The sequence below is a fragment of the Stegastes partitus genome, unplaced genomic scaffold (genome assembly GCF_000690725.1).
Source record: "Stegastes partitus isolate 25-593 unplaced genomic scaffold, Stegastes_partitus-1.0.2 Scaffold1423, whole genome shotgun sequence".
NCBI classification, from domain to species: Eukaryota; Metazoa; Chordata; class Actinopteri; family Pomacentridae; genus Stegastes; species Stegastes partitus.
Genome location: NW_007579154.1, coordinates 9,012 through 28,623, shown reverse-complemented (window position 1 = coordinate 28,623; position 19,612 = coordinate 9,012). Strand labels below are relative to the sequence as shown.

General features: G+C 42.1%; 1 protein-coding gene across 1 annotated transcript in view; it reads left to right on the top strand.

Moving 5' to 3' along the window:
* The first annotated feature begins 3,454 nt into the window (after positions 1–3,454).
* Positions 3,455–19,612, top strand: part of LOC103370430 (protein shisa-9-like) — a 20,387-nt gene continuing 4,229 nt past the window's right edge. Inside the window, exon 1 of the mRNA XM_008299484.1 lies at positions 3,455–4,095. Within this exon, the coding sequence (XP_008297706.1) occupies positions 3,455–4,095 (641 nt within the window). The remainder of the gene's footprint in view (positions 4,096–19,612) is intronic.

Below are 19,612 nucleotides of genomic sequence, written 5' to 3'. Positions count from 1 at the left end.
AATTAGAGACAATATGTGACTCAAATGTCAAACCGTGCAGCAATTGTAAAGACATTTCACTTAAAAACCACAAATGTCAGCCTTGAGACTGTAAGAGTGAAAAAACAGAAGGGATCACAGTCAGAAAACCCACTGACGGTGCGAAATTCCCATCTCTAGAGTCGTGCCTTAAAATGACTGTACAGAGCAGTTTGTGACAATGTGTTGGCCGAATGAGTGTACAGTACTCTCAGATAATCAGCCGACTTTAACATCTTGTCCACAGTCATAATTAATACACGTCAGCAAAGTCAGGCATTCTGTAGGATTAATCTTTTCGCACAGTTGCAATGTTTATTCTAAGGATGATGGAAATTAGCAACCACACAAAAAGGACCTAAATAACTTCTCGGAGCTTCCTTCAGCTGGAAATAGTTTCCTGCTTTAGTAAAAACTTTTTTTTTTTTCATGCCATGAAGTCACACTCATCCTGGCTGTCATTTGGTTTGCCGTTGGCTTGGTGACCTTCTGCACATCACGGTCCAATCGATGCTCACTCTTACGTAACATGCATCTGTGTGGCTGCGCTGCGAGAGTTTAACATCGTCAACAGTCTCACTGGCAGGAAATGATGAAGGAACTGAAATCTGCAAGTAAATAAATAAATAAAACTGTTGAAGCGCTGCCCTGCGTCATCTATCCTTCCTCCTCTCGGCCCTCCGTCCTGTACCTGTCGCCTCCCTGATCCCTTCATCCTCATCCCAAAACCCTCACCCTCCCTCCTGCCTCTCACTCTAAATGCATCTCTCTCTCTCTCCCTCTTTTCCTCACTGTTCCTCTTCTCCCATCTCTGGTCCTCAGCCAATCGTTGCCCCCTTCGCCAGTTCCACCTCTCCATCCCCCACTTCCTTCCTTTCTCTCCTTTCTTTCTTTCTTTTCTTTTCTGTCAGCCTCCTCCCCACTGCCCTACATTTACTCTCTTCTTTTCATTCTCTCTGCTACACTTTCTCTCTCTCTCTCTCTCTCTCTCTCTCTCTCTCTCTCTCTCTTTTGCTCTGATATCCAGCACGCAATACAGTGAAAATCAGAGGAAAGTGGAGGAAGCGATGAGTTTGCTCCGGAATGACAAGACATAAAGGAGGGGATTTTGGGAGAGGCGATTAGCGGAAAGCAAAACAAAAAGCCCCTTGTCAATCTGGCTTATAATTCCATTAAAAATTGTACATGTGGTAGTTTACTTTGAGAAAAGCTCTTATAATTGGCCTCAGCGGTGACATGTTTGTGTGTACATGTATGTGTGTGTGTGTGTGAGAGCATGTAAGTGTGTGGTTGGAGAACACTTTTATGTATTTTCTTACGCACATGTGTTCTGATTTTCATCTGTAGAGTGTGTGTGTGTGCATGCACGTGTGTTTGCAAAAGTGCGCATGCATGCATGTGTGTTTGCGGTCTTTAGCGGCGTGTGCCAGTCTCAGCTCCTGGTTTTGGCATCCCTCGCTCAGGTTGGGATTTAAACAAAAGAATAGACGAAGCTGGAGTTGGACCCTGCTGACTCCTGAATCTTTCTGACACAAACAGATGCTCACAACACACACACACACACTTGTACATGCACACACTCGACACAGAAATCTGCAAACAAGTGTGTTATCTATGCCCAAGGCGCGAGGGGAGGGCGGGGAAGAGACACTGAGAGACGGGAGAAGAAAGGATGGGGAAGTGGGAGATGTGGGATGTGGGGAAGGGGGGGGTTGTAGGAGGAAGGGGTTGGCGCTTGTGCATGTGTGTGTGTGTGTCTGTGTGTGTGTGTGTGTGTGTGTGTGGTGGGGGTCACGAAAAGCAGGAGACAGACGGGAACTGGGGGAACGATAAGTAGATGATGAGCAGGAGTGACCGCAGCAGATGGTGACTGTCCTCTATGAGTCAGGCAAATGTATTCGACATACAGTAACACACACACACACACACACACACACACACAGATACACACAAACAAACCAACAAACAAAGAGGATGCAGAGAAAAACAAAAAAAAGTGACTAATTACTCAGTTACAGCCGACATTTCAGTTTTTCCCTCCTCTTTTTTTTTTTTTTTTTTTCCCCATCTCTCTCCTCCCTACTTGCTCCTTCCAGGCATTTTTCCTCTGGGGATGATGGGAGATGCAGCTGGATATAACTCCCCCCACACACACACACAAAATCACACACCCCACACACCCACACACACACACACACACACACACACTCACTCACACACTCACACTCGCTCTCCTCTCTCTCTCTCCGTCTATCTGGCACTGAGCAGAAGTAAACAGAGGAGGAGATCTCATTTGGTTCCTGAACTGTTGCAGAGCGCTCAGTGCAGCCACCACACACTCTCACTTAATTTCTCTCACACACACACACACACACACACACACACATTCACACACACATGCACACACACACACATACATACATGCACACACGTGAACACACACAGCACACAAAGGGATATTGGCAGCAGGAGATCCTGACAGTCCAGGACCGGACTCACACCTGCCAGCTCTGACTGAGCAGCTTTTTTTTTTTACAGAAGAAGAAGAAAAAGGAGAAAAAAAGATACGAAGGAAAAAAGGAGGGAAAGAAAGCGAAGAGGACAAGAGGAAGGAGGTGTTTTTTGTGGTTTGTCGAATCCACCAGATCGCGTTCACAGCTGAGGATGGAGAACACATGAGGAAGAGTGACAGCTGCGGGGACAGTCGGGGGAAAAATGCTGCTGGGTAAAGTTTGTGGATATTTCTAGAGGGATTCCTTTTTCTTTCTTTTTTTTTTTTGCCCTTGAACTTCAGGAAAGAACTGCAGAGGGTCGACTGCGTGCAGACCAGAAACAGGGAAAAGGTGAGGACACATTCAGAAATTCTGAGCAGAAAAATTCTCCCAAGAGTTTCTGTTTCTTTGTGGTGTTTAAAACTTGCACTTGTTTTTCTTCACATGCGTTTATTTTGAATTATCTGCTGTCTCACTAAAAGGCAAAGGAGTCAGTTTATGCTGATTTCTCAGTAGGACAGCTGGTGCTTCTGCTGTACATTGCTCTTTTTTTTAAATAAAAAAGCCTGGTGATGATCATGTCTCACTGTACGAGTGGTCCAATAGTGACTCTGACTGACCTATTTAAAATGTCCTTTGCCCTCTTTTCATTATTGATTCCAATAAGCATGTAGGATCGATAGACGCATCATGTGTTTTTGCAGGACCATGCTGTCAATCTGTTTGTTCAGTGTTGTAGCAAACTTACTCAGTGAAAACTGAGAAGAAATTAACATAATGCAACTATGTCTGCCTTGCTGTGATGTTTGTGAAGCATCTAAATGTTATTTTCTCTCCAGTGACCTTCGTCTGTCTTTAACACTCTTCCAACCGTCTCCAAACTTGTCTCCCTCCCATCTGAAGCCTGCAGGTGGGACATTGGATTAAAGGGCTCTTCCAGAAGCATGGCGACCATCAACCCTTCCTCCTGCCACCTTTTCCTCTTCTTCCTCCTCTCCTTCCTGATTATCCAGCCAGCCCTCACCCAGGACCCATCCGTCACCACGGTGGCGGTAACTGAGGGTGACTCATTCATTGTCCCCACCACGCTGGCCAACCAGACGACCAGCAGCTATGTGGAGACCACCCAGAACACTCCTCCAGAGACGGGGCTCTCAACGCCCTCCAGCGGCGGAGACGGCGATGACGAGGACTCCCCTCCGTCTGGCGGGACACGTTGTCAGGGTTACTACGACGTAATGGGCCAGTGGGACCCACCGTTCAACTGCAATGCCGGCGTCTTTCTGTACTGCTGCGGTACCTGCTTCTACCGCTTCTGCTGCCAGTTCCGCCAGCAGCGGCTGGACCAGAGCATCTGCTCCAACTACGACACCCCCATCTGGGCCAACACCGGCAAGCCAGTGGCCACCATCACCGAGGGCCAGGAGGACCAGGACCGGGACCGCACGCACCTCATCGTCTACATCATCTGCGGAGTGGTGGCCATCATGGTGCTGGTGGGCATCTTCACCAAACTGGGCCTGGAGAAGAGCCGCGGAGGAAGCGGAGCAGCAACGGGGGCGGCTCAGGCTGACCTCAACTCCAGGTGAGGAAGTGTGGAAAGAGTGTGTGGAGGTGGTGTGTTTGCTGACATTTCCCTATAGAATATAGATGCAAGCAAAGAGGTGGTTAGAAGTTTGTGTGTGTCTTTAGTACAATTGTCCACGCATGCACATATGTGTGTGTTTGCATGGGTCTCCTGCTGCACTGCAGGGATGTTGGAAAGTTGGAAATTCTGACTTCACCCCAACAAAAAAACAGATGCAAGAAACACAGAGCAGATAATGAAGCATTTTCAAGTTGCAGATTAGAGTTACACCAACACACAACCTGCCAGCTTGGAATTTACAACTTCCAACTTTCAATGTGAGTCTGTGGGCCTACTAACATGTGTGCATGTGTGTATGTTTGCTTGCACGTGTTTAAATTAATCTCAAAACTTTAAAACATAGAACTAAATTCAACCAGCTCATCCCAACCTTAAAGATTCTTGGAGCAGAAACTGATGACTTTGTCATGGAGGTGTTCAATACATGTTGTGTCAAGTCCAGTTAGAGGAAGGACAGAACAGGGGAGTTCATTGATCATAATATGGTATTTTATTCCAGGTGTGTAAAACATTGTACTTTATTCTATTAGATTTTTTTATTCAGTCATCAGGTGTCTCTGCATGTTAGACTACAGCTGTAAGGTTCAAGCTCATATGTCTTTACACCCCATATACATTTATTAAACCCTTACTTTTGGTTCTGCTCATCATTTAAATATGTTTCTAATTTCACATTTTTCTTTGTTTTATTTCTTTGTACTTGTTTCTGTTTTTCATTTCCTTTTCTTTTTCATCTTCGTTTGTATTTTACCCCCTGTGTACCATTTGCTTTCTCTTGTAAGCATGACTTATATTTGAAATAAACAACAACAAAAAAAAAATGTGCAAAAGAGAAATCAGCCAAACTATCTTTGCTGCAGTAAAGCGCTCATAAAGAAGGAACATCTTTGTGCTTCTGTGTGAGAATTCCTCCTTTAAAGTTTGCCTCAGGTGTGCCGAGCTGTCAAGGTTTTTACTATGAGCACAAGATAAGTCACTTTTTACACTTTGTGCATTGAAAAATGAAAGAGTTTTGAGCAGCTGGATGGTCAATGGATCATTGACACTTAAAAGGAAAACACAAGCTGGTGAATAAAACAAGCTTCTTTTTGGAGTTACAGTTTTAAACGCCATTCTCTTCTCTCCTAAAATACATGCAAGCATGCAGACACACATGTAAACACACACTCCTGCTGCAGCCGGGTTAAGTACACGGTCCTGGGTTCAATCTGTTCGCCTCAGGAAATCATTACAGCAAACAGTGCACAGCATGGGCTCCGATCCTTCAGCTTTCATCGGCGACTATCTAACCCTCGCTAGCTGCTTCACCACATTCTCTCTATCAAGGGCTTATTCGTCTTATCTCTCCGAGCTTCTTGTTTTTGATCTCGTTTTCTTCTTCAAATCTCCATTTCATCATTTGTTCCTCTCATCCTGAGTCTCTTTGTCACAAATCCTGCTGTTTTGGTTCCTCAGCTCTTCTCTAAGTCAACTATCCTGCAGCCTTTCATCCCCATCTTCTCTCTTCTGGGGCCCATATTATGGTATTTTCACCATTTCACCCTCCAAACCTTCTCTCCCCTGCATCCTTTTCGTCAGTGTCACACCTCCTTGTGTCCTCCAGCAGCTTTCACTCATATTTTAGTTAATTCTTGCTGCAGTTTAATTGAGAAAGTGGACATGTACACCAAAAACCTTTACTGACCAGCAGCTCTGTTTGCTCTCCTCCCATTAACCTGCATTGCAAAAACTCATTCGGCGGATAACACACATCCAGGATTATTATTTCCTGCAGGGTAGCACCTCACTGAAATAGAAACACTCCGGCTGCATAAACATCCTCCCTCCGTGAGCCCATCTCGACAGATTACCGCCCCTCCTCGAGATTAAACAAATTTCACCGAGATTACAGCTTTACCATTTCTGGACCGCTCTGCCTGCAACGCTTGTTTAGTTATTAGCCTGCTGACATAAATCCCTGGTCCAAAAGTGTACGTGCAACTAAGACCTCATGTACAGCGCGCACTTCAAGAGGTGACATGCGTAAATATGTACATGCAGCCACGCTCTGGAGAGCTGGAAATTAAAGTGACAAAGCACAAAGGGACATTTTCGCACTTTGCTCTCACGCCGTTGAACTCTGAAACTCTGCACCTGCTTCTTAATGCCGTCTTTCCTTCCCACCACCTTTTTTTTTTTTCTGCAAGCAGAGGATGATTAACACTCTGAAATCCCACCAGTTTTCCCAAATCAGCTTTGAAAGTTAAACTCCAAAGTCCCAGATCACACACACACACACACACACACCTTCTAATGCATGCAGCCCTTCGCCAGGTTCAGTGTGTTGCCGCACTAATCCTCAGCCAACAATAGGGAACGGAGAGCGCCGCCTTAGGTCATACGTGTCACGTCTAATGAAAGGCCTCAAACGGAGAGGGGCTGGCTTTACACACAAAGAGTAAACAAACACCCAATGACCTTCACAATTTCACCCACACACACATATACACACACTCACAGTGATTTATAGTTCAATTAACAACAAGAATGATAGTGGTGGCATTTAGGTTGCGTGAGCACGGTTCAGATCACCACAGTGAGAGGGCAGGATAGCCAGGAGGCAATGTGCTGCAATACAACGTCCACCTAGTGTGAGAGGTCCAGGACCAACATGGTGGCGGCAGAGGTCACATGGTTCAAACAGGGCGTGTTTTTGTGTGTGTGTGTGTGTGTGTGTGTGTGAATGTGGGCGAGTGCATTCATGCGCGAGTGTGCGTGCATGTATATGTGTCCGGGCATTAGTGTGTGCCTGCACTCCAGCTGCTGTCAAAGCGAAAACCTTGTATCTCCAAATGTAAATCAACCCCATCTAATGGAAACCAAATATAGAAAGGCTGATATAGAATGAATCAGTATCAAACAGTCACTCGAAAAGCAGGTAAATATCATCCACACACTTCTTATCATCATGAAGCTTCATCAAAGAGCGTCAGTTGGTTAATTAGTCCAAAGTGATTCTACCTGAAGCAAAAGGTGCTTTTCTCAACATTTTGGAGATACGAGGTTTTCCTCAAACCGCGCACATGGATTGAAATGTTTGACCGCTTCCTCATGTTGTCTATACGTAGTGTGTGTGTAGCCTTTTTGCCCCCCGTGTTACATAATGAAGGACGCTGACTTAAATGCTTTGACTGCTGTGCCCTGATTTAAAACGGACATATAAGCAATACTCAATACCGCCTGGACGTCCATATGAGCCGCCGCTGCACGCAAACACACACGATCACTTTTCCATTTCACCCTCACCCTCTTCCGCTCATCATAACGGCGTGAGATAGAGTGCCACGGTTAATATTTCCAGGGCATTTTCGGGGCACTTTGATGTGATTTTCAGGGACAGTTTGAAGCTTTTTGGTGCAACTGATTCAATTTTATAGAGCTGTAAAATTTAGACAGCGTTTATGGAGCATCATTCAGAAACACTTAACTGCTTCTTCAGGCTGCTTGTTCACATTGGTTCCACTTTTCATGAATTGCTTTATTAATGATTAATAAATGAATCAGTAACACGCAAAAATAAGAAAAATAATCTTCCACTGTAAGTAAAATTTACAACTTCTTTTCGACAGACTTTTAAACTTCCTCCCTAGTTGTATGAAAAAGTGGGAAATTTATGACCCTTTGTCATGATTTACTTGTTATAAAGTAATTAAGTCACTGATAAAAGCCTATTAGCGCTCAGTTTTTAATCATCTAGCAGGCCTGCAGGTATAAAGACTAGCACGCTATTAACAAACGGTTCCTTCATTACAATTAACAGTCTGCTGTTTTATAATGTAAATAACAATTAAAACAGCAATTTGAATAAAGTTGCCCTCTGAGGGGGCTGCAGTAATAGGGGTCTCTCTTAATAAGCTGGTAATAAATGGATTTTGATTGGATGCTCTGCAGCTTTACAAGCTTCTGAACTGTTACTGGAGGTGTTATGAATGACAGGTAGATAAAGACAAAGCAAGCTGCACTTTCAGAAGATGTACACTGTCTGGTACTCAGGCTTCATGATTTTAGAAAAACTGATATTGCGATATATATATATATGAAACAATTATCTCTCTATCTGGAAGGAATAAATAATTCTGGACTAATTGGGGTATTTTTGCTGGACAGGGCAACTGCAGTGACGATAAACAATTATTTACAAAACACTGAGGAAAAAGTCATTTAGATCCTTTTTCATGTTGTATAACACTGGCAAAGGTGTCCATAATAGTTTTTTGCTTCAAATTTCATTCAGATCAGACTTTGTACCTCTCGTCCAGAGCTCACTGGTGCTGATTTAAATGGTCAAACAAACCAGTTGTGTTGCCTCGCATGGTGGCAACAGATGTAAGACACTGCTGACAGAGTTCCTATTCCTTGTCAACAACGTCCTTTATGTAGCCAAAATATTTCCATACAGCTGATGCTGCGTTTCTTTTTGCAACCAAATCTTCCTATTCAGTGTTTCCCTCCTGTTTCCCTCTGTTTGCTGTCCACATGTGGAGCCTGCATGCCAACAAACTTTCAGTGTATACAAGAACCATTATACAGGAGTAAATGATGGCATGGACAGTCATGGAAAGTAGGAACCTAGAAAGTTTTCATTTTAGATCAAGCAGCAAATACGCAGCCACACAACATGAAAGTGCTGGAACAATACATAATGCAATTCTCATTATAAGCAGCTTACTGTACAGTAACATCTAAAGTATAGCTCATTAAAAAATGTTTCCAAAGTCTATCAAATCACACATCATGTCACTCGTGTGGGCTGCATCAGGAAGAGCTGCATACACTCACTGTCTAGTTTGTTAGGTACTCCTGTGAAATCTAATGACATCCAATCTAATCCAATGCATTTGTTGATGCTGTCCAAACAGTGATAATTCTGCTTTACTGAGGCCATAGAGGACTGCTTTACATTTTAAAATTCTCCCCATGATTTGCCGTCCTCATGTATGTTGAGGAGGGATGATGGGATGAAAACATCAGGAAGATTTCTAAATGCAGCCCAGTACAACACCAGCCACTACGATAAACAAAATAATAATTTATGGCAGAGCTGTTGCACTGGATTGCATTAGTTTTCTCACAGGTGTACTTAATAAAGTGGCTGCTAAGTGCACCAACCAATCCTCTGTAGGTTACACATGACACTGTGCAAATACAGAATAACGTCCAGAAACTCCCCAAAAGAAGAACGAGAAGAACTCAAGTAAAAAAAAAAAAAAAAGCAATACCACGGTGTAGAAACCCTCTATCCTGCCTTCATTTTTTTCCTTAGGGGAAAGTAGAAATGAATTAGCATTAAACTAAAGTACCAAAAGAAACAGTACTCATTGTGCAGAATGGTCCATTTTAGAATAAAGTTTATTATAATATTGGATTTACAGTCATTGAAGCATTGATGTGTTCATCACTTTAATGTTGTAGCTGATAAACATGAAGCGGACTTTCACGACTTTATTCATTTGTAACTCAAATTTCTTTTTTTTTATCTTAACCTAATAATAGAGGGTCACCGCAGTACTATAATACATCATACTATATTTACTGGTAATATTTTGTATCATTAATCTGAATAACAAAAATACTATCAACAACATGCAGTGGAGTTAGAAAGTACAGTCAAATTATAGTGGAGAAGAAGTATGACATAGCAGAAAATGGAAATATTCAAAGTATAGAAATACCCCAGAATTGTGCTAAAGTACAGTAGTTGAGTAAATGTACTTAGTGTACACCACTGACAAAAAGCCCCCCACTAAACTACAAGTTCCATAAACTGGATTACAAACTTATATATAACCTGCTATGGGAGGGATTTACAGTGTTATTCTCTTCTAGCAGCACAGCAGCGACTGAATTACATTTTTAAGTTATTTCAGACAAGTATTTTAAGTTTAATTACCAACAACAGACTCATCTCCTCACAGTATCATGTGACTAATCTGCTCCACATGCTCCCACTAATGATAAGACATTCTGTCATAACCTACAGGGGCAAACAGTTAGATCCATATGAAAACATGCTGCAGAGTAATGAAGCGTTCTGCCTGCTCCTGGCAAAACCACACACCCACTCTGACGTTCAGCGTGCTGAAACACACACATGGGCATCAACATACTTGAGAATGCAACACTTCTTGCACTATCCAGCTCTGCGGTTTCAAGTTTTAGGAGAGAGGAAAAGACAAATCATCACTGTGAGCTGTAAAGACCTGCTATGTAAGAAGCAACTTTTGCACAAAGTAGTTAAAAAAAAAAAAAAAAGGAATAGAAGTTTCCCTCAAAGTTTCCTCTCCTTCTGCTCCACTTTCGAACCCTCCGCCTCCACCCCCAGCCTTCTGATTACCTCCAGGGTGGAGCTGTCACTCTCTATCACCTCTCACCTGTCACCGATGTGTGTGTGTGTGAGCACGCGTGTGTGCTCGCGAGATAAAATGTGTTAAAGTGTGCACATGTATGCGTCTGCGTCACCACTTGCCGCGATTCTTCCCAAAGTGAGAGGACATATAAGCTGACAGATTCCTGGCTGTATCAGATGTGACAATTTTCCCCCTGCAGCTGCTTTACCTTCCTCTCTCTCCCCCTCAGTCCTGCCAGGCTTCACTGGGCCCACACACACTTAAATGTGGGTCAGCGCCCACTGACTTAAGGGTTTGGCTGTGTGCTGCTTCTGTGTTTGTCTTTGTGCTCGGCCTGTTTATCCGGGTGAAGGTGCTGGAAAAATGGTTGACATGTGAAAAGCTGAGACACTTTTTAATCCGGCATGTCTTGAAGGTGGCGTTTCAGAATTTAAGGGTGTTCAAAATTGTTCATGCCAAGATGGTAATTTTTTGTCAGTCACAGTCAAACCCATATCAGTCAAAAGTGAAGTTCATAGGACCAGCAGACACACAGTGAGTTGGCCCCTGTCGCTCCAATTCATCCTTCTCCCAAACTTCTAATGGGCCATCTGTCTGCAGCTTCAAATGGGCCTGAAAACCAGCTTAAAAACAACCCGGCTAACTGTGGAAGCTGCTTGAAAACTTTTAATTTAGCAACGAATTGCATTTCTTCCATTTCAAGGTGGCTGAATAAAGAAAAATCACTTGGCACACACTGTGCCAGAAGGAGAACTGAACAAGTTAGCTTATTAGCATGAAAAAAGCCACTCAGACGCTAACGGCTGAATAAATAACACTGTATCGCAAATTTGCAACCACGGATTGGATTTATTTTACATTTTCAAGGTGACTGGGGAAAAAAAAAAAAAAAAGCCACGGTGCTGTTTGTATCCAACAGCTAGATAACAACCCAGATAGATTGAGCTACTTGAAAACTGATAAATCACTACAGAGTTGCATTGGTTTCTTTCAAAGGTACCTGAAAAAAAGGCCTCTTCTCTGCCAGAAAAGAAACCCCACAAGTCAGCTTGTTGGTATCTTACAAAACCACACTGCTGCTACCTGCACCTATAGAGAATGTGAAGGTGTAGTATGTTGCAATGTTTGTTGCAACCCTGTCTGCATAAAATGTATTTATTTTCTTACCTGTCATGTATGAGGAAAAACTCTCAGTTTAATAGATCCCCAAAGTCCATATCAGGTAGTAGGAGGAGAGGATGGAACCATAAGTCAGCAGCAGGACCTTCTCTCAGGAGACCGAGGTGCAAAACCTGTGTGCTGCTGTTGTTCTTAGACTTTGGATTTCACTCATTGTTCCCTTTCGGTTTGTACTCACTGTTTGGTTAGGTTTAGGAAACTATTACGCTTTGGTTGACATTGATTTTCCGTCAAAATGTAATTGAAAATGCAGTTTAGTTGTATTGGAACGTAAAGTTGTGAGGACTGGGTTGGTGAGGAACATGCTCCGTCCTTGCTACAGTGGTAAATCAGTCAAGTCTGATGGAGCTCGAAAATTGGGAGAAACTGAATCACAATGGCAGTCAAAAGTAGCTGTATCCTCAAAAATTTTAGGTTTCTGACAATTGCAGACAGAGCAGACAATTGTAGTGAACCTTTGGTAATGTCGCCACAAATTAGGTTTATGTCAAAGTTGTGGAGGATGTCTTGCTAAAGCTGGTATTACACCTTTCGTTTCTTCGAGTATGTGAGAGTCTACATGATATACATTGTTGTCATCACCAAGCCTAAGAGAGTCCACATGGACAACTCTGCATACTTCTGCATGCAACCCAAAATTTGTACCCTTGCAGCTACTAAATCATAAGGGCAACACTGCACATGCGCCATAGTAGCATGTATGGCCAGAAAACATAAATGGAACCTATTGCACATATACGCAGAGTTTTTCAAGCAGATACTCATGGGCCAAAAAAGTAGTATAATAATTAGGGGTCCATGCCTATCCACAGCTGTCAGTGTGAGCCTCTGCACTGAAGAACAACAAAGGTTTAACTTTGTCAAAGTGATATGGTAAGCAGTCCAATCTATAAGCTAAACCCGCTTTATCCTTCACAGGATCACAGAGTTAGACAAGAACTTATTCCCTTTGGTGAAAATGAAGTCCAATTGTATAGAAGTTCATGAGAACATAAGGTACTTCTCACTTGATTTGCTGCCTCAGTCAATGAAAGCATGATGTTCAGTTTGTAAATTATGGTCCCATTTAGAGTGAAATAGACGAGAAAGCAGGGTATCACTGTGCATGGTCCCATCATGGGCTCCGTGAGATCCCTCCCTTGTTGCCATTGCCAAAGGTCAACCACCTGTCTGCCTAAAACCCTTAATGCCAAAAACAATATAAAAGGCAAACATGAACTGATGTTATTTATATTTAATGAGGAACTTGTCACCAGAAGGTTACAAGACGTTACACACTACTGGCCATTTGTGTTGGGAAACCAGTGAACATGTATGCTGGTCGTGGCAATCTTCTCATTATTGCCAGAATCTTACTGGAAGCTTGTCACTAGTCGCCAACACTGGCAAACTTGTGACAACATTTACTGAAAAACTAATGTATTTGCTGCAATATAACAAGTTTGCAACAGGTCTGCTGCAAACATTTTGCTTTGTAAGAGAAACTAAGCAACAGAACGTTTATTACCAGCAACACAGCACGACATCAACTTCACATTCTCTATAGATTTCTTGATAATTGATAATCACTTTTGTTTACACGGCAGCTAAAAAAAGATGTTGGCACTCGCATGTTGCTACGCAGACTACTTGAAAACTAATGAAATGTCCATACGTGTCCCATTAATGGCGTTTGCTGTGCACAATATAATATAATATATAATATATATACAGCCTTCTGCATGTCTAATAGACAGAGAGTCAAATGTCACTGTGGTGTAAATATCACAAAAGCACATTAGCCTGTTCATTTATATTATGCACAAATAAACTGTACAGGAAAGTTTCCATCAACCTAATTATGTAACTTGTTGTATAATTACATAAATGTCAGACGTACAGCATGTAGCAGCAGTTTTTTTCATCAGTTTAGCTGCATTCACTCTACCTCAGATTAAATTTGCACTTACCCATGATGGCAACCAATGTTATTACTGACCAAATTATCTCAGCTCAGGATTCATTTAGTCGCTGTTCTGGACATTTTGATTGTATCACATCATCCTCATCAGTGCATCAAGTTTGCTCAGTTGCCATTGGAACTGTCTCAAGCACCTCAAGGGGCTTTCTGTCCACACTGACACATGTTTAAAGTCCATTCAAAAGGCTAAAACGCCTAAAGATAAAAATGTAGAGGAAACTTCAGAGACAATGGAGCCGACAAGGCAGAGAAATCCGAAAGCATAAGTATCAAACCGATGCGCGAAGAAAAAAATGTCTGCGTGCATATGTGTGTGTGTGTGTTTAAGACGTGCCTTGTCATCTTGTCACTCTTTATCAGTAATCGTTGGTGGCAGCCTTTTGATGAAAAGAACGAGCACTGAGTGACAAGAGAGCAGTGACAGCGGAGGGGAAATAAAGAGATTGTGACACGGAGATATTTTGCCACAGTAGCTTCACTTTTTCAGTGGATTATCGAAATGTTTTGTTTTTATAGATAAATCACACGAATGCTAGAAAGTGGTTTTGGACAGATGACAGATGGAGAACGTATACAGTGAAGTCAGTGGGCAAAGAATTAAAGGAGAGCAAGAAGACCCTGTAATGGACACGCTAATCGACTGAAGATGAGGGGCATCACTGATCTGTGTTCGTGTGTGTGTTTATGAGTGTGACAGAGAGAGGTCAACCGTTGTAAAGGTCAGAGACGAAACACACTCATCAGCAGCTAATCTAGTGACATTTATCCATTGGTGTGTATGTGCAGACTGAAAGCTAAACCAAATTATCTGAAAAATGGCCTTTCCGAATATTATTGATCAAAAATGTAATTAAAGTTACAGTATACAACAGAAGTGAATGGATCTGTGTGCAATATTACACCAAATGATTCATAACTATCACTTTACAGTAACTGCATTACTTCTGAGTTGAACAGCAGGATCTTTGCTCTCATCTATGTCCATCTGCATTTTTAATGACAGACTTAGACTCAGCATGGAGGAGACCAGTGTTGAACAAAACTCTAAAGAGAATTCTTCTTCTTCTTTTTTTTTTTATAGCTGCTCTTTGCTAGAGGCGTTGTGTTGCTCGACTGTTCTCTTTAGAAATCCAAAGGTGTTCTGGTGGATTCAGGTCAAGGAACACACTTGGCCAGGTCATGATTTTCACATTTTTCTATTTTAGAAATTCTTGTGTGAGTTAGGCAGTGTGTTTCAGGTCATTATTGTGCAGGAATATTTTAAAAAACTGTTCTATCAAGCTTCTGCAGACTGGACATCATCTTGTCAGCCAGTATTTTGGTATAGCCACAGACGTTAATAGTGCGATCTATAAATGTAATATCTCCAACACCTTTTGCTCTCATGCAGCCCCATATCATCACACGACCACCTGTGTTGTTCACTGTCTGGAATATGCGTTCACTGTAGGAGTCCTGACCAGGTTCAGGCCAAACACATTGGACCCCATCTGAGATTTTTTTAAATCTTGGAGCCCTCCATGGAGGATGGTGTTTTCCAAGGTCCACCACAGTGTCACAGAAACTCCAATTATCATTGATTGCCCCTGTATCACTTAATCATCTGTTTTTTAGGGCTAGATTGAACACATAGTTCACTAATTGTGGCGTCATTTTAGGTGGACCCTGCAGCACTGATTAGTGGTTCTATGGCTCATTCTATACCTCTTGACTACTGCTGCAACTTTGTTTCCACTGATTTCAGATTGGTCACAGATCTTTCTGTATTTCTTATTTATTTATATTTTTTTTAAATCTTTGTAAAGTCTCACAATCAGATTTTTCATTTCTTCGGGTAGTTCTTTTCAATGTGGAACCATGATGCAGACATGAAGATAAACTGAGAAAGTCCTGGCGTTCACAGCTTACTTATTAGCCATGTTCATGCAGTTAGACTGACAGGAAGTCACACTCCATTTTAGTCACTTACGTGTTTGCTTTTGAGTTTCCAACTTGGGTTCTGCATCTTCTGTGCAGTTTTTCTTAGATATTTGTATTTGACTGTTCATTAGGAGTGAGATTGGTGATTCAATTTTGTAATCATTTGACATTTAAATAATATTGTGTACTCACTTCTGTAGGGTGCTGTAAATACTTGGGGGTTATTTAGATACTGGGTTCAAAAAGTGCATCAAGAGGATGGGTAACACACTGGAATACAACACTGCTATCTTAAGACATTGTAGAAACCCACTCACTGATGAAGCCTCAAGAGTATGCTTGCGTACAAAGATATTTTCACATATTAACTACTGCATTTCTTGCATCTCTCATCTGAGACTGCTTTAAAACCAAGAAGATTTTATAGACAAGCCTTAAAAGTCTTGGACAGGAAATCATGGAGGTTTCAACGATATGACATGACTACAAAATGTTGTATTTATATACTAAAGGAACAGTCTTGGGACTAAACAGAGGCATCGGTGTATCCTGTCAGTGTGTGTGTGTGTGTTTCGTTTTGTGTGTGTGTGTGTGTGTGTTGTTGGGTGGGAGTCGGGGTGTCGGCTTGTTAAGCTGTCTGTGTACAGTATGTTTGATCATATCATCTTCTTTGTATCTAGTACTTAGAGGATGCATTTGCGTTTTATATTCACTATTGTGTCAACCTGTCCAGGGACTGCATATGGAAATGAGCTTGTAGCTAAATCTAGTACAATATATCTTTAGTCATATGAGATAAATGTGTTTGTTCATGGTCCCTGACTAACACAAACACAACAAATGTTAGTAGTGAATTCAAATTCACTGGAAGTCCATTGAACCTGATGGCTTATTTGTCAAAGTATATCTGCATACAGTTAGAGGGTCAATAATGTGTGTGTTAATGCAGTAAGAAGACATGAGGACGAACAGGAAACACGTACTACACTGTTCTTCCTGAATGCGTCATGATATCCAGAACATTTCACATTCCAGACAGAGCTGATTTCTGTGTTTGGACAGTTATTGTTAATATTTGTTGTAACTAATCATTGTGTGTGTGCTAATCTGACTGATCTGGGTGGAATAATTGATTGTTACAGGACATTAACAAAGTCTCATCTCAGTGTGGCTGTAATGTGATGAGAAAGCATTGGAGGAACTGATGATCCCTCAGATCTGAGGCTTCATACCATTACATAATGTGTTATAGCGTTAATAAAGAGCCATGGGAGAAGTAAGCCGAAGGGTGCACATGGAATATATAAGCCTCAAATGTATATTCCATAAGCTTTTTGAAAAGGTTGGGATCAGTACAAAGTAACTCTCAGAGTGAACACCGCCTGAGGAACTTGACTCAGGGCAGCAGAGGAGGTGGAAGTTGGTCTGCTGAGCTTTGCTTTGGCCTGTGTGTGGATGCTTTTTCAAGTATTTGGCATTTGGCAGTGTGGGAAAGGGTTGAATTTGTTTAAGTTCTTGCAATTACTTGCTCACACACTGAACAGCTACAACATTAAAGTCATCTGTCTAACATTGTGTAGGTTCCCCTCGTGGCATCTAAATAGCTCTGACCTTGTTGGTGCTCAGACACAGGACCTCTGAGAGAGTGGTTCCTTTAGGTTCTGTGTGGATCAGGTTTGTTCTGTAGATACTCAATTAGATTGGGATCTGGGGGGTTTAGAGGCACCTTGAGCTCTTGGTTGTGTTCCTCAAGCTGTTACTGAGCAGTTTTATCAGTAATGCAAATTGCATTGCTCTGTTGGGGGACGTCAAAGCCACTATCAAGGAGCGCTGTTGCCGTTAAAAAGAACTGGAACAATGTTAAGCTGAGTGGTTTATGCTAAAATAATATTCACATGAATTCTAGGATCCAAGACTTTCCAGCAGAACAATGCATTGTAATGATCTGACCAATGTCATTCACTTCAGCTGTTGGTGGATTTGATGTTGTGGCTGATTTATGTAAATTCCTGACTTTAAAGACATGGCACACAATAATGCAAAGCTATCACTGTATATAAAAAACATTGCTCAGCAGTAATTTTTTAGAGTTTGCAGCTGTTGCACACCGATAGGACGAGGTGTTTCATTTTCTGACAGTTGAAAGGTTTGAAAGATGTGGTAATAGGCTCATTTTTCCAATGTGCGATCATTTAGAGAGATGTACAAAAGTCTTTTTGCTGCATTTGCTGCACTGTTGTTGGAGCGTGCTTTGTCAAGATGATTTTTTTTTTCTTGCTATTTGTTCCTACTTGAAAACTACATTTTGATTCGGATGCTGTAGGTAGATGTGTCTATATCCAACAAGAAAATTGGAACTGAACGAATATATTCAACTATGAAGAGGAAAAGAGACCAATCTCATGGTTTAGGCTGATGACAAAGACAAGACAATGAAGCACATTTTTAGAGTTTTGTGATGTAAATGTGGTGTTACAGTTTAGTTGCAATTGTTTTTACATATAATTGTATACCTTAAATAAACCAGGCGTTTAAAACTACACTCAATAAAGCCACTTTGACAAAACTAGATGAATTGACTTCTAACGTTGCACCAACAAAACAACAAGAAGACTAGTAACTGGCAGCACTGATTCTGTCTCATTAACAAATCTGCACCTCTTCATCCCTAGTCACGATTGATTTCATGTGCAAACACCATGGACTATTTCTGTCAATCTAGATCCCCCACCCGCCCTGCGAGTATTAACCTTTTAACCAGCTGCACGGCCACCTTCGCTCTTTCAAAAGCATCCGCAGAAACTCTCATGAAGCTCAGCCAACGCTCCGTAAACACTACATAGCCCGGAGACAGGTGCAGTTTTTGTTGCAGATTAAAAGTCCAAATCAGCAAGTTGTTTGAGCGGCGAGCCAAGAGAAGCTTGCGTGGAGGCCCGAGGCGCCGCACGGCAAATGAGTCAGAGAGAGAGGATGAGGAGCAGGGAGAGATTGGAGGAGAGGAAGACAAACGGTGTGGTTTAAAGAGGAGAAAGAGACAGATTTAGGGCTGAGTTTAGGTGAGGAGGGGGCAGAGAGAGGAAGAATGAGAAGAGTGAAAGGGAAAAGAATTAAAAACTGGAGAGAAGATGAGAGAAATTGACTTTAGAATCATTTAAATTTCAGTTAGAAAATGAACAAAGCTCATGGTGGGTTGCTCCTTTACTGCTGTTTTGTGAGTCAAACGTAAGGTCACGAATGCAAACAAACTCACATGCACCATTTATCCGCATGTGACAGTCGTGGGTGTTGACAAATGGGATTAAATTGGACATCAAAACAGTTTCATGCCAACAACATCGTCCCTGCTGGGGCCACTTTTTGGCATCTGTGACACTGTTACTCACACACATCATCACACCTACAGATAGTTAACAGAGAAGTGGCCAAAGGGACCCACTCTTCTATTTGGCAGGTTGAGTGTGAACAAGCTGCCGCTGGCTGTCGCTGTCAGGTCAGTCTTGTGTGTTTTGTTACGTGTTTGTTGTGTTACCTGCGCATTTACGTATGTGTGTGTGTGTGTGTGTGTGTGTGTGTGTGCGTGTGTGGTACTAGGAGGTGAACACATGTGCTTCACTGGCAAAACAGAGGCACTAGTGTTTGAATTATTGATCAAGGGAATGAATACCATCAATAGTGTAAGCTCAGCAAATGCACAGGGATCGGAAACGTGTTTATTCAAAGTGATGTCTGCATGTGTGTGTGTGTGTCTGCATGGAGAAATGTGTCATCAGCATTAGGAAGGAGGTGCAGAAGTCCAGCGTTGTGCTTCTTCAGCTGTATGCACTCACATATGTGTTTAGATGCATTTATTGCAATCGAGCGCATCAAGTGCTGAGTCCAAATGTGACCATATTGCACGTACATCGCGCAGCAAAAAGGCCGCCAGTCAAATGCAGCTGCTCTTTTTTTTTTTTTTTTTCTCAAGGATGCACTGAACAAAATGCATAAACATACAGAGTGAAGATGAGCC